Below are 26,408 nucleotides of genomic sequence, written 5' to 3' on the forward strand. Positions count from 1 at the left end.
CCTGATGAAGGGCTTTTGCCCAAAACGTCGATTTTCCTGCTCCTCGGATGTTGCCTGACCTGCTGTGCTTTACCAGCACCACTCTGATATAAATTCTGGTTTTCAGCATCTGCTGTCCTCACTTTTGCATAATTCATCTAACCTTCACACTTTTTGGATTGTGGGAGGAAAGTGGAGCACTGGGAGGGAACCCACACAAACATGGGGAGAATGTGCAAACTCCACGCAGTCACCTGAGGCTGGAATTGAACTTGGATCCCTGGCGCCGTGAGGCAGCAGTGCTAACCACTGAGCCGCTGTGCTGCCCTAGGGTGAAGTCATCCACTTTGGTAGGATGAATGGAGCTGTAAAGTATTTCTGAAGTGGTGAAAGTTGGAAAATACTGATCTTATAAGGATTTAGGTGTCCTTTTTCATAATTGACTGAAAACTAGCATGTGACTGCAGGAAACAATTTGGAAGGCAGACCTTCATCACAAGAAGGTCTGGCACGGTGGCACAGTGGTTAGCACTGCTGCCTCACAGCGCCAGGGACCTGGGTTCAATTCCCGCCTCAGGCGACTGACTGTGTGGAGTTTGCACATTCTCCCCGTGTCTGCGTGGGTTTCCTCCGGGTGCTCCGGTTTCCTCCCACAGTCCAAAGATGTGCGGGTCAGGTGAATTGGCCATGCTAAATTGCCCGTAGTGTAAGGTAAGGGGTATGGGTGGGTTGCGCTTCGGCGGGTCGGTGTGGACTTGTTGGGCCGAAGGGCCTGTTTCCACACTGTAAGTAATCTAATCAAAGAGGATTTAAGCACTGCAACAAAGACATCTCACTTCAACTGTGTAGCACCCTGGTTGGACTGCACTTGAAGCAATGTAGGTAAATACAATGACTAAAGATGCTGGAAACCAGACTCCGGACTAGTGGTGCTGGAAGAGCACAGCAGTTCAGGCAGCATCCAAAACACAGCGAAAAAGTGCTTTTGCCCGAAACGTCGGTTTCGCTGTGCTTTGCTTGCTGCCTGAACTGCTGTGCTCTTCCAGCACCACTAGTCCAGAGTCTTGAAGCATTGTATGCAGTTCTTGTTCCCTTCTTGGGGAGAGATAAAGACAGAACACAACACTTTTTCATCAGACCTTTCCTGGGATAGAGGAAGTACTGTGAGGATTAATAGAGGAGAATGGGCCCATGATCTCTGGATGAGAAGAAAAATCCCAAAGATTCAGTGAAGAAGAGTCACTGGATCTGAAATGTTAATTCTGATTTCTTTCCACAGATGCTGCCAGATTTTCCAGGCAATTTCTGTTTCTGTATTCTCTGCAGTTTAGAGGAAGGAGAGGTGGTTTCATGGAAATTTATGAAATTCTTAAAGGGATAGACAGCACAGACACAGGAAAGATGTTTCCCCTGACTCTGGGGTGCAGAACCAGGAAATAGGCTTAGAATAAAAGGTAAGCCAGTGAGATGAGAAGGAACTTATTCATTCAGAGGGTGGTAAATCTTCGGAGTTTTCTACCTAGGAAGGCCATGGAAGCTTATTCATTAAATAAATGAAGAATAGAGATTGATAGATTCCTAGTTACTAATGATATAAAGGATATGGAGAATATGACATTAAAGTAAATAGTTAACCTTGATCTAGAAGGGCTAAATGGCCTGCTTCTGCTTCTACATCCCAAAACAGCAACTATGGGTTTCACTCCTGTCATCCTGAGAAAATGAATTTACTTGAAACATTACTATAATTATAGAGTGCGTAGCAAACAACCACCTGCACTTATGCAGTGCCTTTAATGTGGTAAACCATTCCAGGGTCACAGGAGTGATAGCAAGCAAAATTTGACCCAAAGAAATATTGGGTCAGACGACCCAATATTTTGACAGAGAGCAATTTGAATGAGAGGTGAAATCCACAGAGTTGGGGCTGTTCGGGGAGGAAAGCCCAAGTCATTAGATCGAGGCAGCAGATGATGGAGTTATTTTAAAGTTAGGGTGCACAAAAATCCAGAATTTGAGGAACTTAGACACATAGAAGATAGGAGGAGGCCATTCAGCCTTACAAGCTATTCATCATGATCATGGCTGATCATCTAATTCAATAGCCTAATTCTGCCTTCTCCCCATAACATTTGATCCCATTTGCCCCAAGTGCTGTATCTAGCCACCCACTGGTTACATTCAATGTTCTGGCACCAACTACTTCCTGTGGTAATGAATCCCACAGGCTCACACTCTTTGGGTGAAGAAATGCCTCCTCATTTTCATCCTAAATAGTCCACCTCAAACCCTCAGACTGTGACCCCTGGTTCCGGACAACCGCCCCCTCCTGTCCACCCACCCCCAATCAGGAACATCCTCCCTGCATCTACCCCATCTAGTCCTGTTAGAATTTTATAGTCTCTATGACAGCCACCCCTCATTCATCTGAACTCCAGTGAAAACAATCCTAACCGAGTAAATGTCTCCTCAAAAGTAAGTTTAGCCATCCCCAGAATCAGCCCCAGAACGTAGGTATCTTGAAGGTATTATTTAAAAGCAAAAATGTTTTTATTTATTCTTTCATGGGATGCAGGCATCACTGGCAAAGTCAGCATTTGTCGCACATCCATGATTGCCCTCAGTTGAAAGGTTTGCTGCCTCATTTAAGATTGCTGCATGTCTGGTCTCACATGTAGATTGGAAGAATAGATTTTCTTCACTATAAGGCATGGCTGAGCAAGGTGGGGTTTCTTTTCGAAACAAACAATGATAGTTTCAAGCTAACACTAGCATTAAATTCCAGATTTTTTTCCCCTGTATTGATGGATTCCAAATTGCTGTGGTGAGATTTTAACACATGCCCCAGATCATTAGCCTGGGCTGCTGAATTATTAGGGGCGAAAGTGAGGACTGCAGATGCTGGAGATCAGAGCTGAAAATGTGTTGCTGGAAAAGCGCAGCAGGTAAGGCAGCAGCTGGAAAAGCGCAGCAGGTCAGGCAGCATTGGAAAAGTGCAGCAGGTCAGATTATTAGTGCCACTTCACCACCATCTGCCCACAAATGTTGAGACAATGAAACATAGAAACTGGACACCGGTATAACCCTTTGAAACTACTCTAGTGTTGTCAGGGCGCATCCTCTACCTCAATGCCATATTCCAGCTTTCTTCACATACCTGTCAATGCCTTCAAAATCTATCTCTTTCCTCTTTGAGGAAAGACATTCTGGCTATTGAGGGAGTGCAGCATAGGTCCACGAGGTCAATTCCTGGAATGGAGGGATTACCTTACACTGAAAGACTGAAGCGACTGGGCTTGTATATCCTTGAATTTAGAAGACTGAAAGGGAATATGATTGAGACATATAAGATTATTAAAGGATCGGACACTCTGGCAGCAGGAAACATGTTTCCCCTGATGGGTGAGTGCTGAACCAGAGGACACAGCTTAAAAATACAGGGTAGACCATTTAGGACAGAGATGAGGAGAAACTTCTTCACCCAGAGAGTGGTGGCTGTGTGGAATGCTCTGCCCCAGAGGACAGAGGAGGCCCAGTCTCTGAATTCATTTAAGAAAGAGTTGGATAGAGCTCTCAAAGATAGTGGAATCAAGGGTTATGGAGATAAGGCAGGGAGCGGTTACTGATTAGGAATGATCAGACATGATCATATTGAATGGCGGTGCAGGCTCGAAGGGCTGAATGGCCTACTCCTGCACTATTGTCTATTGTCTATTGTCTATTGGTTTGCTATCCCTTGAGTGAAGGATTTTTTTTCCTTCTCTCAGTCCTAAAGGGCTTTTCCTGTATCCTGCAACTGTGATTCTAGAAACCTCAACCAGGGGAGATATCTTCCCTGCAGCTAGTGTGTATAGCCCTGTTAGAATTTGATACGTTTCAACAGAAAAGCAAAGCTAAAATGCAATTGAAAGTGGACCTGGTTTACTGACTTTTTTTCTGGATCAAGTTTGTGATGCTTTCCTTTGTTTTCAATCATCCCAACAATGTGGTTTTATTCAGACTACAGAAGTTGGAGTCAGCTGTTAGAGTGAACAGCTTAAACCCTCATCATTACACTTGGTTTACTGCTTATATTCCCCGACCCGATGTAATCTTCCTCGAGGCAGTAAAATAAACGCTTCACGGGCTGTGACTGGAATTAAAATCAGATTTATTAAGTCATAAAGAGATAAGAGAACAGAGACAACAGCAGATTCAAAGTTATCATTGGACAATACAAAGTAACAAATGTCTGCATCGGTGATGCTGTACAAGACACTGATAAGGCCGCACCTGGAGTATTGTGTGCAATTCTGGTCATTGTGTTATAGGATGAATGTGGAAGCTTTGGAAAGGGTTCAGAGGAGTTTTACAAGAACATTGCCTGGTATGGAAGGAAGGTCTTCCGAGGAAAGGCTGAGGGAACTGAGACTGTTTTCATTGGAGAGAGGGAGGTTGAGAGGTGTCTTAATTGAGATGTAAAAAATAATCAGTGAGTTAGATAGGGTGGACAGTGAGAGCCTTTTCCTCAGATGGTGAAGGCTAACATGAGGAGGACACAGTTTTAAATTGAGGGTCAGATATGAGGCTTAGCTTCTTCATCCAGAGTGAAGTAAGGGCATGGAATGGCCTGCCTGCAACAGTAGTGGACTCGCCAACGTTAAGAGCATTTATGGGTGGCACAGTGGTTAGCACTGCTGCCTCACAGCGCTTGAGACCCAGGTTCAATTCCCGCCTCAGGTGACTGACTGTGTGGAGTTTGCACATTCTCCCCGTGTCTGCGTGGGTTTCCTCCGGGTGCTCCGGTTTCCTCCCACCAGTCCAAAGATGTGCGGGTCAGGTGAATTGGCCACGCTAAATTGCCCGTAGTGTTAGTTGAAGGGATAAATGTGGGGGAATGGGTCTGGGTGGGTTGCGCTTTGGCGGGTCGGTGTGGACTTGTTGGGCCGAAGGGCCTGTTTCCACACTGTAGGTAATCTAAATGGGTATTGGACATACATACGGATAATACTGGAACAGTGTAGGTTAGATGGGCATCCGATTATTTTCATAGTCCGGAGCAACATTGAGGGCTGAAGGACCTGTACTGCGCTGTAATGTTCTATGTATGTTTGAATTATCATAGAAATGGCCACAAACATCCCTGAATATCAACACTGGTGGTGCAGTTTGTTGCAGACCATTTCCCTTATTGCTGACCTTCCTCTCTCTCTGTCTGTCTAAGGGCTTTTGACAAGCCATTAATCAAGGATAGCTTATCTGTTTAGAATCTTCATAAACTTTATTGGCTTTGCTTAGGTCTCCCCTCAACCTACTCTGTTTCAAAGGCAACAACGCTAACCTACCCAATCTTTCACCATAATCAAAATTCATCAGTCCAGGCAAGATCTCTATATATCTGTTCTCATGCAATAGCATCACTTCTATGATGTGGTAATCAGAACTGCACAACACTTCAGCTATGATCTTCAAGTGTTTCATATAGTTCTCCCAGCTTTTGTATTTTATGTCTCAACAAATAAAGTCAAGTATCCTGTATGCTGTCTTGACTACTTTTTCCACTGTCTCACTGACAGGCCAACAGTGCTAACCCCTGAGCCAACAAAGATACATTCCTTACTATTTCTTTGGACTTCCAAAACAAGGTCCATGCATTTAAATCTCTGGAGAGGAACTTGAACCCATGACCTTCTGACATAGGAGTAAGAGCCTGATAATTGAGCTATTTGGTGTACTATGCAATGAAGAAGGAATAATTGATAATGTGGTTGGGGATTAGCAACCATAATATGGTAAAATTCTTCAAAGTGGAGGGTGAGGTAGTTGTTTCTAAGACTAGGGTCCTGAAACTTAACAAGGGAATTTTCAATGGTGTGAGATGAGTGCAAGTTGATTTTTCCTTGAAAGTGGAGTCGCAGGTAGATAGGATAGTAAAGAAGGCATTTGGTATGCTTTCTTTTATTGTTCAGACCATTACATATAGGATTTGGGAGGTTATGTTGGGGCTGTACAGGCCTTTGGTTAGACCACTTTTAGAATATTGTGTGCAATTCTGCAATAGGAAGGATGTAGTGAAACTTTAAAGGGCTCAGAAAAGATTTACAAGGATGTTTCCATGGTTGGAGGATTTGAGCTAGAGAGAGGGGCTGAATAGGCTGGGCCTATTTTCCCTGAAGTGTCGGAGGCTGAGGGGTGACCTTATAGAAGTTTATAAAATCACGAGGGGCATGAATAAGGTAAATAGGCAAGGTCTTTTCTCTCAGGTGACAGAGTCCAGAACTAGAGGGCACAGGTTTAGGGTAAGAGGAGAAAGATTTGAAAGGGACCGAAGGGCATTTTTTTCATACAAAGCATGGTGCGTGTATGGAATGAGCTGCCAGAGGATGTGGTGGAGGCTAGTACAATTACAATATTTAAAAGGCATCTGGATAGGTATGTGAACAGAAAGGGTTTAGAGGGATATGGGCCAAGTGCTGGCAAATGGGTCTTGATTAATTTAGGATATTTTTTCGGAATGGACAAGTTTGATAGAAGGGTCTGTTTCTGTGCTGTATGTCTCTATTACTCTGAGTTGGTTTGACTGGATTGGGAAATTTCATTAGAAGGAATGACAGTGGATAGGCAATGGCAAACATTCATGAATAAATGGGCAAACTACAAAAATAATTGATTACTGTCGAGCACAAAAGTATAAAGAGAAAAGTGACCAAACCATGGCTTACAAGGGAGGTTGGACATAGTATTAGATGCAAAAAGGAGGCTTATAAATTGACAAGAGAAAATCAGTAGACTGAGGACTGGGAACAGTTTAGAAGTCAGCAAAAGAGGACCAATGGATTGATTAAGAAAGCGAAAATAAACCATGCGAGTAATCTTTAAGGAACAAAACTGACTGTAAAATTTCCAATACATATATAAAGAGAAAAAGATTGATAGAAATGAATGTATGCCCCTTAAAGTCAGAAATGAGGGAATGTTTAACGAGCAGCAAAGAAACGACTACTGAACTAAATTCATACATCGCTCTGCCTTCACAAAGGGGACATAAATAACATACTAGAAATGATGGGTTTTACTGAGGGAGAAACTGAAGCGAATCAGTACTAGAGAAATGATGTTGGACACATTAATGGGAATGAAGGCTGGTCAATTCTGAGGGTCTCCTCATCTACATCCCATGGTACTTAGGAGGGTGGCACTAGAAATAATGTATGCAATAGTAGTCATCTTCCAACATTCTTTAGACTCTGGGATAGTTCCTGCAGATTGTACGGTAGCTAATCTAACCATCCTATTTTAAACAGTAGCTCAAGAGAAAACTGGGAATTACAGACCAGAAGACAGGAAGGTGCTAGAGTCCATTATCAAGAATTTTACAGTGGAGCACTTAAAAAAAAAGTGATTGAATCCGTTACAGCCAGCATAGATCTGCAAAAGGGAAATCATGCTTGCCAAATCTACTGGAATTATTTGAGGACGTAACCAGTTGTGTTCATTGGGGAGCCAGTGGAGTTGATTTATTTGAACTTTCAGAAGTTTGGCAAAGTCCAGCATAATAGGTTAAAATGTAACATTAAAGCACATATGATTCAGGTTAGTATATTGGGATGTGTGGAAAATTTGTTCGCAGTCAAAAAAAACCCAGTAGGATTAAATGGGTCTTTTTCTGAATGGCAGGAAGTGACTAGTGAGGTACCTCAGTGATTTACAATGTATGTTAATGATTTAGATGAGAGACCTAAATGTAATATCTCAATTTGTAGATGATGCAAAGCTTGGTGTAAGGGTGAGCTATGAGGAGGACACAGATATTGTAGTATGATTTGGACAGGCTGGGCAAATGCATAGCAGATGCGGTAGATTGTGGATCAATGTGAGATTATCCACTTTTGTAATAAAAATAAGAAGACAGATTATTATCTGAATGGCTATAAATTGAGGGAGGGGAATATGCAATGAGACCTGGGTGGCCTCATGAACCAGTGGCTGTAGGGTTGTGCGGAGAGCTGTGACTAGTGGTGTTCCACAGGGATCAGTGCTGGGACCTCTGCTGTTCTTGATCGCCATAAATGATTTGGAGGAAATCCTAGTTGGTCTAATTAGTCAGTTTGCTGATGGTACAAAAATTAGTGGAGTTGTGGATAGTGAGGAGGATTGTCAGAGGATACAGCAGCATATAGATCAGTTGGAGGCAGGCAGAAAAATGGCAGGTGGAGTTTAATCCAGAGGAATGTGAGGTGATGCATTTTCGAAGTTCAAGACTTCTGGTCCATAATTCCCTGTTTTCTCTCGCTCCTTTTAAAAATAGTGGTTAGATTAGCTACCGTACATTCTGTAGGAACTGTCCCAGAGTCTAAAGAATGTTGGAAGATGATCACCAATGCATCCACTATTTCTAGTGCCATTCCCGTAAGTACTCTGGGATGTAGATGAGGAGACCCTCAGGATTGACCAGCATTCATTCCCATTAATGTGTCCAACGCCATTTCTCTAGTACTGATTCGCTTCAGTTTCTAGTAGAAATTGCACAGTAAATGGCAGAACCCTTAGGAATATTGATGTGCAGGTTCACAGACCAGTGAAGGTGGCAGTGCAGGGAGATAAGGTAGTAAAAAAGACTAATGGCATGCTTGCCTTCATTGGAGCGGGCATTGAGTGTAAGGATAGACAAGTTATGCTGCAGCTTTATGGAACTTTAGCTAAGCCACACTTTGATTATTGCGTACAGTTCTGATCACATACCAGAAGGCTGTGGATGCTTTGGAGAAGGTACAGAAAAGATTTACCAGGATGTTGCCTGGTATGGGGGATTTTAGTTAGGAAGAGAAAGGTTGGCTACACTGGGTATGTCTGAGGCTTTCTCCCAGGGTGGAGGAGTCAATTACCAGCAGACAGAGGTTCAAAGTGCGAGAGGGGAGGATGTTCGAAGGAGATGTGCAAGGCAGTATTTTTAAAGGCTGGTGAGTGCCTGGAATGTAGTGCCAGAGGAGGTGGTGAAAGCAGACAAATAGCGGCATTCAAAATGCACCTGGACGAGTACATGAATAGGAAAGGAATAGGGGGATACTGATCCTGTAGGTGAAGACCGTTTTAGTAAAGCGCAAAGTGTGTCAATGCAGGCTTGGAGGGCCCGAGGGCCTGTTCCTGTTCTGTATTATCCTTTGTTCTTCTTTGTTCTTTGAAAGTAAGTGTGCAGATTGGAGATAATCCAAAGAAGGTTCACGAGGCTGACACCAGGTTTGGAAACACAGTCTGATGAGGCGAGGTTGAATAAGTTGGGCCTGTCGTCATTGGAATTTGGAAAATTTAGAGGTGACCTATTGAAATATATAGGGGACTGGACAGGGTAGATGTGGAAAAGTTGTCAGAGAATCCAGGACGAAAGTGCATGATCTCAGAATAAGGGGTCACATATTTAAGATAGAGATGAACAGGAATTCCTTCTGAGTTAATCTGTGGAATTCTTTACCAGAGAGGGCTGTTGAAGTTGGGTCGTTAAGTATATTCAAGGCTGAGATAGACAGATGTTTAATCAGTGAGAGAATCAAGGGCAATGGGGAAAAGGTAGCAAAGTGATCACACTGGTAAGGATCTCATTGAATAATGGAACAGACCTAATGAACTAAGCGGCCTCTATCTCATGGTCTTAACCTCTTCTGCATTCTCTCCAATGAATTCACATTTTTCCTAAAGTATGATGCACAGATCTCTACAATATACTTGAGCTGAAGTCTAACCAATGCCCTATCTAGTTTCACTATATCTTTGCTGTTCTAGCACTTTATGCCCCTATTAATGAAGCATATAATACTGTCTGCTTTATCAACAGCTCTCTCTACTTCTCTCTTCTTTTAAAAGAACTTATTTCTCTCCTTTAGAATAGTACCATTTTTATTGCCTCACTATGTCCTTTTTGTACCCAACAATATAACCTCACACATTTCCAAATTGAATATCATCTCCCACCCATCCACCACTCCATCAATGTGCCAATAAAGTCCTACATTAATCTCCTCACAGTTCATAATTCTTCCATGTTTGTGTCCTCCACTTGCACAATCAAGATCTAAATTCTTTATAAGTATGTTACCTTCAAAATGAACAAGATTTGGGCACAGTCAGGTTATATTTCCTCAGAAAAGAAGGTAGGACAAACAAATCTAACCGGAGAAGCAAGAATCCTAACACCAAACCCTGGGGAATACAAAGCAAACCTTCCTCTAGCTGGAAGAATCATCATTACCAATTACCCTCAGCCAATTTTGTGTCTATGTTGGTACTGGTCCTTTTATTCCAGAGCCTATAACTTTGCTGACAAGGCTGTTGTGTGGTACTTTATAAAACACTCTCTGGTGCCCCATGTACACCACATCAACAGCCTTGCTATCATTAACCTTCCCTGTTACCTCTTCAAAGCATGAGGTGGAGGTGCTAGTGTTGGACTGGGGTGGACAAGGTCATACGACACCAGGTTATCATCCAACAGGTTTATTTGAAATCAGAAGCTTTCAGAGCACTGCTCACCCCACTTGACAAGGGGCAGTGCTCCGAAAGCTTGTGATTTCAAGTAAACCTGTTGGACTATATCCTGATGTCGTGTGACTTTTGACCTCTTCAAAGCAGTTAATGAAACACTATTTTCCCTTAACAACTTCATGCTATCTGCTCCAAATTAATCATATGACTAATAATTTTACCCCAGAAAATTGTTTCCAGAAGTTTCCTCACCATTGAATATCAACTGACTGGCTGCAATTTGCTGAACCTGTCTTTACAGCTTATTCTGAATAAGCTGAAAATGTGTTGCTGGTTAAAGCACAGCAGGTTAGGCAGCATCCAAGGAACAGGAAATTCGATGTTTCGGGCCAGAGCCCTTCATCAGGAATGAGGAGAGGGTGCCTCTCCTCATTCCTGATGAAGGGCTCTGGCCCGAAACGTCGAATTTCCTGTTCCTTGGATGCTGCCTAACCTGCTGTGCTTTAACCAGCAACACATTTTCAGCTCTGATCTCCAGCATCTGCAGACCTCACTTTTTACTCGACTATTCTGAATAAGACCAATGATTGAAAGATTATTGCCAATCCCTCTGCAATGTCCACTCTCACTTCCTTCAATGTTCTTGGATGCATTTCCTCCAGTTCCAGTGTGTTACAAACTTAGTTACTGATACTGTCTTAATATGCCTTCCTTATCAATTTTAAATTCTTCTGGTGACGGAATTCCCCCGTCTGTCAGCATGACCGTTGGTAGCAAGGAATCATGCAAAATATTTATTTAACACCTCGGCTGTGTCTTTTGTAGCCATTTGCAAATCCCTTTTGGTAATCAATTCTCCTCTTTTTACTATCCTTTAACGACAGATGTACTTATAGAAGAATTTCGGATTTCCCTTTTATGTTTGCTGCTGGCCTTTTTCCATTAACACCCTTTGCTTCTGCACCTTCTTTCTGAATGTTATATATTCAGCTTTGTTCTCCATTCTGTTTACAACTCAATACATTTTTTTCTTTTAACTTGGAGGTGGCATGGTGGCTCATTGGTTAGCACTGCTGCCTCATAGTATGAGGGTCCTAGGTTCAATTCCAGTCTTGGGCAACTGTTTGTGTGGAGTTTGCACATTCTCTGGGTGCTCTACTTTCCTTCTACAGTCCAAAGATGTGCAAGTCAAGTGAATTGGCCAACCTAAATTGTCCATAGTGTTAGGTGCATTAGTCAGAGGGAAATGGGTCTGGGTGGGGTGAAGGGCCTGTTTCCACACTGTAGGGAAACGAATCTTAATTTCTATCTCCTTTCTCAGCCAGGGAATTCTGGATTTGTTTGTCCTACCTTTCTCTTTTGAGAAAATATAGCCTGACTGTGCCCAATTCATCTCCTCTTTGAAGGTAGCTAATTGTTCTTCCTGCCAAAGTTTTGTCCGGTCTCTCTGGCCCAGCTCCATTCCTATCCTACTTAATATTCTTACTGCCCAATGACCAGTGTCATTTTCCACTGTCATTCCTAAATCTTATACAATTCCCACAGTGCAGATAGAAGCCGTTTGTCCTATCAAGTCTGCATCAACCCTCTGCAGAAGACCCCATCCAGACCCAGCCCCCATACCCTATTCCCATAGCCCCACATTTATCATGACTAACTCACCGAGCCCTTACATCACTGGACACTACAGGGCAATTTAACATGGCCAATCCATCTAACCTGCATAACTTTGGACTGTGGGAGGAAACCAGAGCTACTGGATTAAACAGATGGAGAGAACATGCAATCTCCACACAGACAGTCTTCTAAAGTTAGAATCAAGCCCGGGTCCTTGGCACTGTGAGGCCACAGTGCTAACCGCTGAGCCACCGTGTCGCCCATGTGATAGTATCCATGTCATACATACCTTATGATACAATGTTCACTGTCATCTAAGTAGTCGCCCATTATCACTTGGTACTTGGCTTATTTTATCTCCAAGATCGGGGTCTAGCAGTGTCTACCATTGTTGCTGGACTGGATGCATACCCTATAGGACATTCTCTTGAGCAGAATCTAAGCATGTTTGTCGTTCATTGCCCCTTAAATATTATTGTTTCAGTCTAAGCTCTGGTAAAGTTTTGATGGTTCATTGTCAGAGATCCCATTGTATTTTGGTTTGGATTCTCTTATGAGAGAGGCTAGATCGGCTGTGGATTGGGGGAGGAGGGATGGAGGGCAGAATTCAGCCTTTCTCTTTGATTAAAGAATTTCACTCTTTGTTGAAGTAATACCTGTAGTTGAGAAGTGTACACCCCCACCCAATATGTCATGGCCTCATAGTGAGTTATATATTCCAAGTGATTCATTTTAACATTTAGATTAAAAGGTACCATCATCTTACCAGATCATGGGGCTGATCTGGTAAAAAGAGATGCCTGGGGATGGTTCAGACTGAGGGTCACTCAAGCAAGGAGAGAGGTTGAGAAGGACAATCCTTTGTGGTAACCTCAGCCAGTGTGAGAATTGAACCCACACTTTTGATATTTTCCCTGCATCATAAGCAAGCTGCCCAGCCAACCGAGCTAATCAATCCCCCAGTGTTCACATAAATACTCTTCAATAGTCTTTCAGATTGTGGCAGGGACTTTCAGACATATTTTTTGGGCATGCTTTTGTAAATTCCATTTGTGACAGCTATCTTCAGGCTAAAAGACTTATGGCCATTTAAATGATTCCACCTCATTCTTCATGTTTTTCTCACAAGGCAAAGGCTCAGGTATTGAAGTCGGTTAATGCAATTTAAAGATTAATTGTCCATCTACTATATTGTGGCATTCTGGAATGCATTGAGTCTGGGGCAAAGACTGGTTCAATCGAAGAATTCAAAAGGAAATCGGGTGGTTATTTGGAAAGGAACATTGTGCAGGGTTTCCAGGAGGAGGCGGTAGAGGCTACTAAGTGAAGCTGGAGCAGACACAATGGGCTGTATGGCCACTTTCTGCGCTGTAACAATTCTGATTCTGTGATGCTCATGCTGAGATGCTGTTAATTTCTAGTTCTAGCATTTCCCCTATTGTGTTCGATGGTGCAACCTATTCCACATTTGGAGACGCTGTAGGGTGTAGGATTTTGAAATAATGTGCAACCGATATTTTAAGAGGAACCGAAGCTTGACAGATTTGGGACAGTTTAGCCAGCCTGAGTGACAGAGATGTAGATGGCTGAGATTTCTTTAGCCTCACTGGAAGAGACCTACTTTAAAAGGAATCCAGTAGTTTCTAGTCAGTGGCCAGCCACACGATGCAGCAGTGAGGGCAGTGGGCTGGCAATGTCACACCATTCTCTGGGATCAGGGAGAGTGCGGTTATGATGGATGAGGCTTGGATTAATGTTTCTCTCCCTGGCATTCCCTTTCGTCTTTCAGACCAGATTGCCCAGGACCATAGGACCATTGTGTGCCCAATGATCGATGTCATTGACCACAATCATTTCGGCTATGAGATGCAAGCTGGAGATGCCATGAGGGGAGCCTTCGACTGGGAGATGTACTACAAACGTATTCCAATCCCACCTGAGCTCCAGAGGGCTGATCCCAGTGACCCGTTTGAGTAAGTAGCACAGAGGGAAAGAATGGCAGATTACACAAAGCAGCAGTTTTCTGAGGTTGGCAAATTTCAGACAGCAGCAGTTGCTACAATGCAGTGTTGTTATAAGACAGGATTTGTGTCTTTTCATATTGTCACAGTATGCCTTTTCTCTTTCTATTTTGAAGACTTTTCTCCCTGCTTTTCTCCAAATGAGCTTGCTAATGTAGAAGCATACAGCTGAGAGAGAGGGGATTCTGCTCTCAAGCTTCATCTAGAAAGTTATTTGGCTCATCCCAAATCGCCTCGCTTGAATTCCTCCACAGCCTCGCAGAACTTCCCTTCTTCCAAGTGGAAACCATTCCTCGTTGTGGAAGGACTGAGAGCCAGACGACACAGATTTAAAATAGTTGGTAAAAGAAGCAAAATAGACATGAGGGAAAGTTTCTTTTTTTGACTCAGTCAGTGTTAAGGCTCCAATTGCAGTCCCTGAGAGTGCGGTGGAGGCTGGTTCAAATGAGGCATTCAAGAGGGTATTGAATAATTAGTGAGGAATGTAAAGGGTTGGGGGGAGAAGACAGGGGACGAGTGCTAAACAAGTAACTCCTACCGAGGGTCAGTACAGAGACAACCGGTTGAATGGCCTGCTTTGAGCTGCACATATTCTTTGATTTTGCCAAGTAAATAGCCAATTTTGTTTTGAATATTATAATCGAACCTTCCTCCATTGCACTTTCAGACTGTATATTCCAAGTCATAATGATCTGCATAAAAGAATCTTCTCCTTATTTCATGTCTACTTTTTTTGCCTGTTATCTTAAGTTTGTATCCTCTGCTTTCTGTCCTGTGCAATGAAAATGGATGCCTCCTTGATTACTCCATTTAAACCTTCAATAATTTGAACCATTTCTATTGAACCTTCTGTACTTTCAGGAGAACAAGTCCAGCGTCTGGAGTTTCCCCACGTGACAGAATAGCTTAGTGCCCCACAGCCTGTTATGGTGACTGCTATTCCCCCCTTAAGATCTAGCCAAATCAACCATCTTTCAGGTTAAACCTACATCTAAAGCAAGATATGAAACCATGGAAAGCATCATCATAGCAGAGTCCAACTCTCTGTATCAGAACTTGCAATACATTAGTTCCTTCAAAAGAAGAAGACGCTTTCATTTCTATACCACCTCAGGATGTCACAAAGCATTTTTCATTCAGTGAAGCATTTCTGAAATGTCAGATGGAAAACTCAGCAGCTAATCTGCACACTACAAAATCGCAGCATAATGATTTAGGTATTGATAACCTGTTCAGCAATGCTGGTTGGAAGATTAACTTTGGCTGCTACCCAAGAGATCTCTTGGGCTTCATCTTATGAAATCTCTCATGTCAACCTGACAGGGGTTATCTCATTTGAAACATGGCACCTCTGAGAGTGCCCACACTGTCCACAACATTCCCCAACCAACAAGTTTCTTTTTTTTTGTTGAATCCTTTCGGATGACATCCTTGTTCCTTCCTCTTTCCCTCCATTCACTTCCTTCTCAGCATACCTCCATCCTAGTCACCCAAGCCTGTCCTCCCCCTTCATTCATCCTTTGTCTGTCCAAGACTCCCTCACCCAGCTTCCGAACCCCTTCCCTCTATGTCCTCAACACCATCATTGCTGCCCTTCATGTTTCTTCCTCCCCTCCATACCCTACCCTTTTTTTTGCTTCTCCCTCACCCTCCTACTTGCTCCATCCAAGGAATAGGAAATTCGATGTTTCGGGCATAAGCCCTTCATCAGGAAGGGCTTATGCCCGAAACGTCGAATTTCCTATTCCTTGGATGCTGCCTGACCTGCTGTGCTTTTCCAGCAACACATTTCCAGCTCTGATACTCCAGCATCTGCAGACCTCACTTTCTCTTCCTACTTGCTACATCCACTTGCTACATTTATTACCCTTCCCTCATTGTCTTTGTTCTCCCTTCCCTCCTCCCCTTCTCTGCCAGATTTCCTCTCCCTCACTACCACCTCCTCTTCTGCTTCCCCCTCTGTACTTGTTCTTTTCCACCTGCAACATTCTTCCTCCCTCCCAAGACTACTTCCCTCACTCTCAATCCCTCCCCTTTCCTCCTGACCCTTCATGCCTCTCTCCCTCATACCCTCTTTCCCCTCATTGTCCTCCCTTTCTCTTTAGCTCTCTCTCCCTCCTTCCCTCCCGGCTCATCCTCTACCTCACTGTCCCATTCCTCTCCTTCCTTGCGCTCTCCCTCCTTCCAATCTCTCCCTGCTCCTCATCTTCCTATCCTCTCCTTCCCTCTGTCTTTCCTCTCCCTCACCCTCCTGCCCTGCCTTGCCCTTCATCTTTCACTGTCCTGCCCTCTCTCTTGCTCCCCTCCTCAGTAATGTATAAGAAGAAGTTGATACAGTTTCAAAGGTGAGGTAGGCAGCCCTGGGTTCAAGTCCCACCTACTCCAGAGGTGTGTTATAACATCTCTCAACAAATTGATTAGAGATTATTGAAAAAAACTGGCAATAAACAAGGATTCTGTGTGATGTAGATGACTAGTTGTTGCAGTTATTTCTGGTGTAATTTTCCTACGAAGACACTGGAGCTGCCAAAACATCCCTTTATTTAGACTCCTAACAGATGTTGGTGAAAATTTCCCACACGCTCACTACCCCTAGGCTGGAATTGAACACATCTGAAAGTCAGTCAGCTGGAAAGCTCTGCTGTATATTGCTCCTCAGGCAGCACTTTCTGATGTCTGTATTTCGGACAAAGAGAAATTAAACCATTTTTACAGATGGTTATTTTCGATGGAGTATCTGGAGGGATTGTGCGTTACCCAGTTTGGTAAGCACGTTGGCACAATTCAGGCGGCTGGTGGATTTCTTATGCTAAAGGTCTACAGCAAACAAGGTTTGAAGTGATGGTCTGGAATGGCATGGGAGAAACTGCCCTGGAGTGCGGCGGTGAATCTGGATTATTGAATAGGATCTGGCCTTTGGTAACTTGCTGTGCTGCGCAGAGCAACACGCTGGCTCCGTGGTTAGCACTGCTGCCTCACAGTGTCAGGGACCCAGGTTCGATTCCAGCCTTGGGTGACTGCCTCTGTGGAGTTTGCACATTCTCCCCGTGTCTGCATGGGATTCCTCCGGCTGCTCCGGTTTCCTCCCACAACCCACAAAGATGTGCAGTTTAGGTGAATTGGCCATGCTAAATTGCCGATAGTGTTCAGGGATGCGTTGGTTGGGTGCGTTAGTCAGGGGTAAATGTAGCATAATAGGGTGGGTGAATGGCTCTCGGCAGGTAACTCTTCGGAGGGTCAATATGGACTTGTTGGGTTGAAGGGCTTGTTTCTATACTTTGGGATTCTATGAGAGTGGATGGCACCAGCAGAACAGGGAGCTACTTCAGGCAGCTTTGCTTGATGAGACAAAGATAAAGTGGCCTAACTCAGACCATAGGACTCCGGTCTGGATTAAAGAGAGATGACTAGTAGTGGTCACCGTGCCTCAGGGAAGGGAAGGGGTTGAAAAGGAGAGTTGTACAGTGTAGAAAGAGGCCATTTGGCTAATTAAATCTGCACTCACCGTTTGAAGAGCATCCCATCCAAAACTAACCCCATCACCCTTCATTCCCCATGGCTAATCCCCACAGCCTGAACATACCTGGACACTATGGTTAATTTAGCACGGCCAATTCACCTTACCTGCACATCTTTAGACTGTGGGAAGAAACCGATGCACCCAGAGGAAACATCAGACACTGGGAAAGTGTGTGAACTGCATAGACAGTCACCCAAGACTGGAATTGAACCCAGAACTCTGGCCCCTGTGAGGCAACTGCATTAAGTGCTTAGCCACCATGTACTTTGTAGTGTCCTCTGCTGGTGCAGAAGCTAAATCCACACTGGTGGTGCATTTCAGACCATTCATCCAGCCAACTCAACCAAATAAAGCCCCCATTTTGATGCAATACTGATGATGGGGAATCCAGGAAACCAACCACACTGCCACTGTCCCCTGCTGCTCCCCCAGTGTCTGACTGTCACTACCACCTGCCCTCCGCCAACCTCAACCCGTTACCCTTCCCCAACCCCTGTAACTGCCAACTGAGTCAGGTTAACGGCCTAATCAGGCCTAAATCCTGAGGCCTGTCCCGAGGCTGCAGGGTCTAAGCCAGCTGCCATACTCCATGGAGCCAGTCTCCCAGTGACAGACCCCGAGGGACCACAACTCCAGGCGGGTTCTGAGCCTGGAGTGGCACTCCTTGTTCAATGACATATTTAAGTAAAAAGTGAGGTCGGCAGATGCTGGAGATCAGAGCTGAAAATGTGTTGCTGGTTAAAGCACAGCAGGTTAGGCAGCATCCAAGAAACACGAAATTCGACGTTTCGGGCCAGAGCCCTTCATCAGGACATATTTACGCTAGAAACATCATAAAAATGGAAGCTCTCACTGTCTGTCTCTCTGTCTCTCTCTCTCTCACACTCTCACCCTCTAAGCTGAACTGCAGGCAGCTTTACCTGGGCTGCAGGCTGTCATTTCAGTTCATTAACTTTGAGAGATCACCTTGGCCTCTTCAAATCAACACTGAGCTTGACAATTTGATTAAAGTCACTGCCAGATGAACATCACCCATTCCATGACACAAAAACAGAAAGTTGCTGGAAAAGCTCAGTGGGTCTGGCTGCACCTGCGAAGAGAAAGCAGAGTTAGTGTTTTGGGTCTGGTGACCCTTCGTCAGAACCCTCCACCACCCTCCATTTGGCCTGAGGGCTAATGTCACTGGACCCATCAGCTAAATGCCACCATGAGAATGTTAAATTCAATAGGTCTCAAATTACAAACTAACCTTAATAATGGTGACCATAGAACCATTGTCAATGTTTGTTAAAAAAATAGTTAATGTCTTTTAGAAAAGGATTTGGAGTGACCATTGACCAGATACTCAGCTAGACTCATCACATAAACACAGTGGCTACAAGTGCAGGTCAGAGTTTAGGAATACTGGGGTGAACATGTGTTGCTAGAAAAGCGCAGTAGGTCAGGCAGCATCCAAGGAACAGAAAATTCGACGTTTCGGGCATAAGCCCTTCATCAGGCTTATGCCCGAAACGTCGAATTTCCTGTTCCTTGGATGCTGCCTGACCTGCTGCGCTTTTCCAGCAACACATTTTCAGCTCTGATCTCCAGCATCTGCAGACCTCACTTTCTCCTTTAGGAATACTGGAACAAGTAACTCACCTCCTACTTTCCCAAAGCCTCTCCATCATCTACAAGGCACAGGTTAGGAGTGTGATGGAATGTTCCCCATTGCCTGGAAGCATGCAGCTCCAACAACACTCCTGAAGCTTGACACTATCCAGCACGAGGGAAAAGTGAGGGCTGCAGATGTTGGGGATCAGAGTTGAGAGTGTGGTGCTGGAAAAGCTCAGCAGGTCAGGCAGCATCTGAGGAGCAGGAGAATCGACATTTCGGGCAAGAGCACTTCATCAGGAATCCTGATTTTTAACTTAAAGAAAAGGAAATATGCTGTGTCGAGCAACAATTCCCAGCCTCCGGGGAGGTCTCCCGGTCTGGTGCAGCGACCTCCCAGCAGTTGACATGGTGATCTCCTGGCGTGGCCTGGCAGTCTCCCAGCATTGCACCTCACTGGCACGGTGTGGAGCCAGGGCTGGGTGGGCACTGGAAGCTAAGTGCCAGCGTGGTCTGCTGGACCAAACTCTTTTCGGGAAAGCTGAACATCTTTTTCCTGAGTTAAAAATCACACAACACCAGGTTATAGTCCAACAGGTTTAACCGGAAGCGCACTGGCTTTCAGAGCGACGCTCCTTCATCAGGTGATTATGAAGGGCTCGATCGTAACACAGAATTTATAGCAAAAATTTGCCGTGTGATGTAACTGAAATTATACGTTGAAAAATTGATTGTCTGTTCAGCCTTTCATCTGTTAGAATACAGTGATCAATTTTTCAATGCATAATTTCAGTTACATCACACTGCAAATTTTTGCTATAAATTCTGTGTTACGATCGAGCCCTCCACAATCACCTGATGAAGGAGCGTCGCTCCGAACGCTAGTGTGCTTCCAATTAAACCTGTTGGACTATAACCTGGTGTTGTGTGATTTTTAACTTTGTACACCCCAGTCCAACACCGGCATCTCCAAATCTTTTTCCCAGATTGTCTAAATCTTGTAACCAAAAAAGCATTGCCTAGGTACATCTGTATCTAAGTCGGCTCTGTAATTATAAACCTCTCATTATACTCATTGATCATATGATACAATAAAGGCTATTCTATTCTGTTCTATTCTATTTTCTCTCTTTCTCTCTCTCTCTCCCCCACTCTGAGTGCACTTGATGATATGCTAAGTTGTACCCAGTCCATCATCTTCCCATCCACACCCCTCGCCCTGAGCTAACCCACATAATGTCATAGAACATAGAACATAGAAGGATACAGCGCAGTACAGGCCCTTCGGCCCTCGATGTTGCGCCGACCGAATCCTACCTAACCTATACTAGCCCAATAACTTCCAAATGCCTATCCAATGCCCGCTTAAATGACCATAAAGAAGGAGAGTTCACCACTGATACGGGCAGGGCATTCCATGAACTCACAACCCGCTGTGTGAAGAATCTACCCCTAACATCTGTCCTATACCTACCACCCCTTAATTTAAAGCTATGTCCCCTAGTAACACCTGACTCCATTAGCGGTAAAAGGTTCTTAGTATCTACCCTATCTAAACCCCTAATCATCTTATACACTTCTATCAGATCTCCCCTAAACCTTCTCTTCTCCAATGAGAACAGCCCCAAGTGCCTCAGCCTTTCCTCATAAGATTTTCCTACCATTCCAGGCAACATCCTGGTAAACCTCCTCTGCACTCGTTCTAAAGCTTCCACATCCTTCCTATAGTATGGCGACCAAAACTGCACACAATACTCCAGATGAGGCCTCACCAGAGTCTTATACAACTGCAACATGACCTCAGGACTCCGGAACTCAATTCCTCTGCCAATAAAGCCCAGTACACCATATGCCTTCCTCACAGCACTATTTACCTGGGTGGCAACTTTCAGAGATCTGTGTACATGGACACCAAGATCCCTCTGCTCATCCACACTACCAAGTAGCCTACCATTAGCCCAGTAATCCATCATCTTGTTATTCCTACCAAAGTGAACGACTTCGCACTTAGCTACATTGAATTCCATTTGCCACATTTCCGCCCAGCTCTGCAACTTATCTATATCCCGCTGTAACCTACCACTTCCTTCCTCACTATCCACAACTCCATCAACTTTTGTGTCATCCGCAAACTTGCTTACCCAGCTTTCAAGTCCTTCCTCTAGACCATTTATAAAGATAACAAAAAGCAATGGTCCCAAAACAGATCCTTGTGGTACACCGCTAGTAACTGCGCTCCAAGATGAACATAATCCATCAACTACTACCCTCTGTCTCCTTCCAGCCAGCCAATTCCTAATCCAAACCTCTAATGTATCCTCAATGCCATACCTCCGAAGTTTTAGCATTAGCCTACCGTGGGGAACCTTATCGAACGCCTTACTAAAATCCATATACACAACATCTACTGCTTTACCCTCGTCCACTTCCTTAGTCACCTTCTCAAAGAACTCAATAAGGTTTGTGAGGCACGACCTGCCCTTCACAAAACCATGCTGGCTATCCCTGATCACATTATTCCTACCCAGATGTTCATAAATCTTATCCCTTACCATTCTCTCTAAGACTTTGCCCACCACTGAAGTCAGACTCACTGGCCTATAGTTACTAGGGCTATCCCTACTCCCTTTCTTGAACAATGGGACCACATTCGCTATCCTCCAGTCCTCTGGTACTATTCCCGTTGACAATGACGACATAAAAATCCAGGCCAATGGCTCTGCTATCTCCTCCCTAGCTTCCCATAGGATCCTGGGGTAAATGCCATCAGGCCCAGGAGACTTATCTATATTCATCCTTTCCAATATTCCCAAAACCTCTTCCCTGCATATTTCCAGGGCATCCATTCTAATTATTTGTGATTCCATATTCACATCAGCAACAGTGTCCTGTTCCTGAGTGAATACTGATGAAAAGTACTGATTTAATGTCTCTCCAATCTCCTCCGCCTCCACACACAACTTCCCACTACTATCCTTGACTGGACCGATACCTACCCTAGTCATCCTTTTATTGTTGACATACCTATAGAAAGCCTTTGGGTTTTCCCTAATCCTACCAGCTAAAGACTTTTCATGTCCCCTTCTCGCTTCTCTTAGCTCCCTCTTTAGCTCCTTCCTGGCTACCTTATAACTCTCAATCGCCCCTACTGAACCTTCACGCCTCATCTTTACATATGCCGCCTTCTTCCGGTTATATGCAGATTATATTTAAATAAATAAGTCATTCAGTTCAATTGACTCAATTTTTATGGTGTATGACAAGTGGGAGTGTGTAGCTTGGTTTTATGTTAAGGGCAGAAAGGAAGTCAGAGGGTGCTACTGTCTTCAGTTGTGCATCTGGCGGCAAACCTCTTAGAAGTTAGTGATCCCCCCAGCCTTCCTCCCCACCCCCACAGATTTTTACAAGCCAGCTCTCTACTCCCCCACTTTCTCAGATGCTTGACCCCTTCCCCACCAATGTCCCAAAGCAATTGGGTGCAGGTTCCATCGGCGTATCCATCCTGGGGCTGGTTAGAGAACACCACTCTGCACCATCTGCAGGAGTGTGTGTGTGTGTGTGTGTGTGTGTGTGTGTGTGTGATGGGAAGGTGGGGGAGTGCACAGGCTTCTGGGAGGGGCAGGCTGAGTGCTTAATGGTGGAAAGCAGTCAGTCTCTGTATTCAATTATGTCTGAAAGGACAGAGCAGGGAGCTCTCAGGAGGAAATTCCAGAGTTTTGGACCCTGGCAGTTGAAGGTGCAAACGTTGTAGGGTGAAGGATATAATGGATGCTGGAGAGTCATAAAGTCATAGAGTGGTACAACACAGAAACAGACCTTCAGTCCAACCATGCAGACCCAATATCCTAACCTAATCTAGTCCCATTTGCCAGCACCTGGTCCATATCCCTCTAAACCCTTCCTATTCATATAGCCATCCAGTTGCCTTTTACATGCAGTAATGGTATCAGCCTCTATCACTTCCTCTGGCAGCTCATCCCATACATGCACCACCTTCTGCGGGAAAACATTGTCCCTTAATCCCCTTTTAATTTTTTCCCCTCTCACCCTCAACCTATCTCCTCTAGTTCAGGACTCCCCCGCCCCTGGGAAAAGACCTTGTCTATTTGCCATATCCATACCGAGATTAAGAGATATCGAGATATCAGAGTATTTTGAGGCTGGAGGAAATAGAAATTTGAGCATAAGGCTCAGAATTTTAAAATAAAGATATCACGAAACCATTATCCCAGGGTGACAGGGATTATGGTGAAAGAGAATTCCCATGAGTTAGGATTTGGAATGTTTTCTGGATGAGAGGGAGCTTAATGTGAATCTCGCAGGGGTTATAAAACTGCAATGTGTATTTTACTGGGTGCAAACCATTGTATTGGACCTGAGTGAAACATTGAGAGTTGGCAAGCAAGGAGGTGGAATTCAAAGGGCAGGTGAAGAAATTGGACCGTTTCAAAACTGCCTCTGAATTGTGTTACTAGGCCTACAGCACCACCTGCTGGTTTAACCACCTCATCACCCTTCCTCAGAAGCTATTAAATAATCCTGGTCAGACCCCAGAGCTTTCAGAGAATCAACTTTGAATCCAGAGTGATTATAGACCTCTGGGCTCACTCTTTCGATTCATTGAGAAAAAGCACACTGCAATCAAATCTGTGCTTTTCACTAACTGATTTGCTAGCCTGTGGTCGTAGCTGAATAATGATCATTCAAATAGATTTCAAATTGCATTTAAAATCCCTACAATACAGAAAGAGTCCAGTTAACCCATTGAGTCTGTACTGATGGTCTAAATCCTTGCATTTTCCCATGGTTCATCCACCTATCCTACACATCCCTGAGATAATGGGTGATTTGATATGGCCAATTCATCAAACTTACACATCTTTGAACTGTGGGAGGAAACCTGAGCACCTAGGAGAGACCCAATCAGACATGGGGAGAATGTGCATACAGACAGTCACCCAAAGGTGGAATCGAACCTAGGGCCCTAGTGCAGTGCTAATCACAATGCCACTGTGACATGTGTTGTCTCATCTCGCACTGGAAGTTTGTTTTCTGCACAACAGTTGACCCGCAGTAATCCAGGCAGCTATCGATCATTTAAAAAACGAAAGAACTGCAGATGCTGTGATTCAGAAACAAAAATAGAAATTGCTGGAAAAGCTCAGCAGGTCTGGCATATCTGTGGAGAGAAATCAGGGTTAACGTTTTGGGTCCTGAGGAAGGTTCTCTCGATCTGAAGCACTAACTCTGATTTCTCTCCCCAGATGCTGCCAGAGCTGCTAAGCTTTTCCAGCTGTTGATCATTAGCAATCGTATCTATTTGATAAGGCCTGAAATCTCAGACCTTGTGAACCAGGACTGAGAGACTAACCCAACATGGCCCCTGGTTCCCCAGGGATGTGTGGACATTCAGCAATGGTCTACACTGACGTGTACCTTGCTCTTGTACCTTCACAGTGCCTTCTGATCAGGCCTGAGTGGACAGACCTGCACTCGTGAGTCAGGAAGCAGGAACCCTGGGATGGAACCTCCATGGTTAGATTCTCCCGCCGAATTTCTCAAGGAAAGGCCACGTCAGCCCATTTCTGTGGTGGGTTTCCCAGTGATTAGCTGGAGCTTGTTCCCACCTGTATTGATTCCTCTGGATCTTCTGGCCTTGTCAAACATGCAGCTGACTGATGAACCGTTGTAGATTGAAACAGATTTTGGAAATGAATTTGGAAATATGCTTCACAGAGAAAGATTGATTAGAGTTATCGGGAAAAATCATGGGATGGGGTAGAACTTATGGCCATTCTTTCTGCGCTCTATGATTCTGTGAACATTATGAACCAAATGTGTTTCAGTAGAGGGCCACAAGGAAACATTTGTCTTGCTATAGCCCCATTCATAACCACAGGGTGCCCCAACATGCTTCAAAACAAATTGAATTGTGGTCACTGCAGCCAATTTGTTGTCAAGGTGATGATAAAAGTGACATCAGAGAATCCCTATAGTGCAGAAAGAGGCCATTTGACCCACTAGATCTGCATCAACCTATCGAAGTGTGTAACCATTGCTGCCACAAATCTAAATATAAAACAATAAACACAGCAGGCCAGGCAGCACCTGTGCAATAGGTTTATGCTTCAAATACAATGTGACTCTATTTCAAAGCAGAGATGGTCATGTTGTGGTTATGTCACTGGACTAGTTTGTCAGAAGACTAATGTGCTGGATATAGGGGTTTGATACCACGTTCTTCTCACTAAAATGATCCAAGTTTTCATCTGAAGTAACAATCAAGCCATCCGGGAAGCATCCGGAGTCGTACAGTCATACAGCACACAAACAGATCCTTCAGTCCAACAAGTCTACCCCAATTATGTTCCCAAACTAAACTAACCCCACTTGCCTGCATTTGGCCCATATCCCTCTGAACCTTTTGTATTCATGTACTTAACCAAATGCTAAATGTTATAACTGTACCCGCACCTACCACTTTCTCTGGCAATTCATTCCACACATGAACCACTCACTGCGTACAGACCTTGCCTTGCCCCTTAGATCCTTTCTAAATCTTTCTCCTCTCACCTTCCCCACCTTTGCTTATCTATGCTCCTCATGATTTTATAAACCTCTATAACGTAACCCCTCAACCTCCTTCATGCCGGTTGAAGAAGTTTGAGCCTATCCAGCCCAACTTTATAACTCAAACCTTTCATTCCCAGCAACATCCTGGTCTATCTTTTCTGAACCCTATCCAATTTAATAATATGCTTCATATTGCATGGTGCCCAGAACTGGACACAATACCCCAGAAGTGACCTCACCAATGTCCTATACAACATTATGTCCTAACTCTGATACTCAAAGATGTAAGCAATGAAGGCAAGTGTGATAAACACCTTCTTAACCTCCCTGTCTACATGTGATGCAAATTTCAAAGAATTATGTGCCTGGATCTCTGGGTCTCTCTGTTCAACAACATTACCCAGAGATCTGCCATTAATTGAATAAATCCTACCCTCATTTGTTTTGCCCAAATGCAGTATCTCACATTTATCCAAATTAAACTCCATCTGCCACTCATCAGCCTATTGACCCAATTGATCCAGATTTCTTTGTAATCTTAGATAACCTTTTTCATAGTCCTTAGATTACTTAGATTTAGATTACTTAGATTACTTACAGTGTGGAAACAGGCCCTTCGGCCCAACAAGTCCACACCGACCCGCCGAAGC

At 44.2% G+C, this 26,408-nt stretch overlaps 1 protein-coding gene across 1 annotated transcript in view; it reads left to right on the top strand.

The window, feature by feature from the left end:
• The window catches only part of galntl6 (polypeptide N-acetylgalactosaminyltransferase like 6), an 832,913-nt gene that overhangs the window by 606,736 nt on the left and 199,769 nt on the right, over positions 1-26,408 (top strand). Inside the window, exon 6 of the mRNA XM_060833907.1 lies at positions 13,841-14,024. Coding sequence (XP_060689890.1) covers positions 13,841-14,024 — 184 coding nt within the window. The remainder of the gene's footprint in view (positions 1-13,840; positions 14,025-26,408) is intronic.

Source organism: Hemiscyllium ocellatum, chromosome 2, assembly GCF_020745735.1.
Source record: "Hemiscyllium ocellatum isolate sHemOce1 chromosome 2, sHemOce1.pat.X.cur, whole genome shotgun sequence".
Lineage (NCBI taxonomy): Eukaryota > Metazoa > Chordata > Chondrichthyes > Orectolobiformes > Hemiscylliidae > Hemiscyllium > Hemiscyllium ocellatum.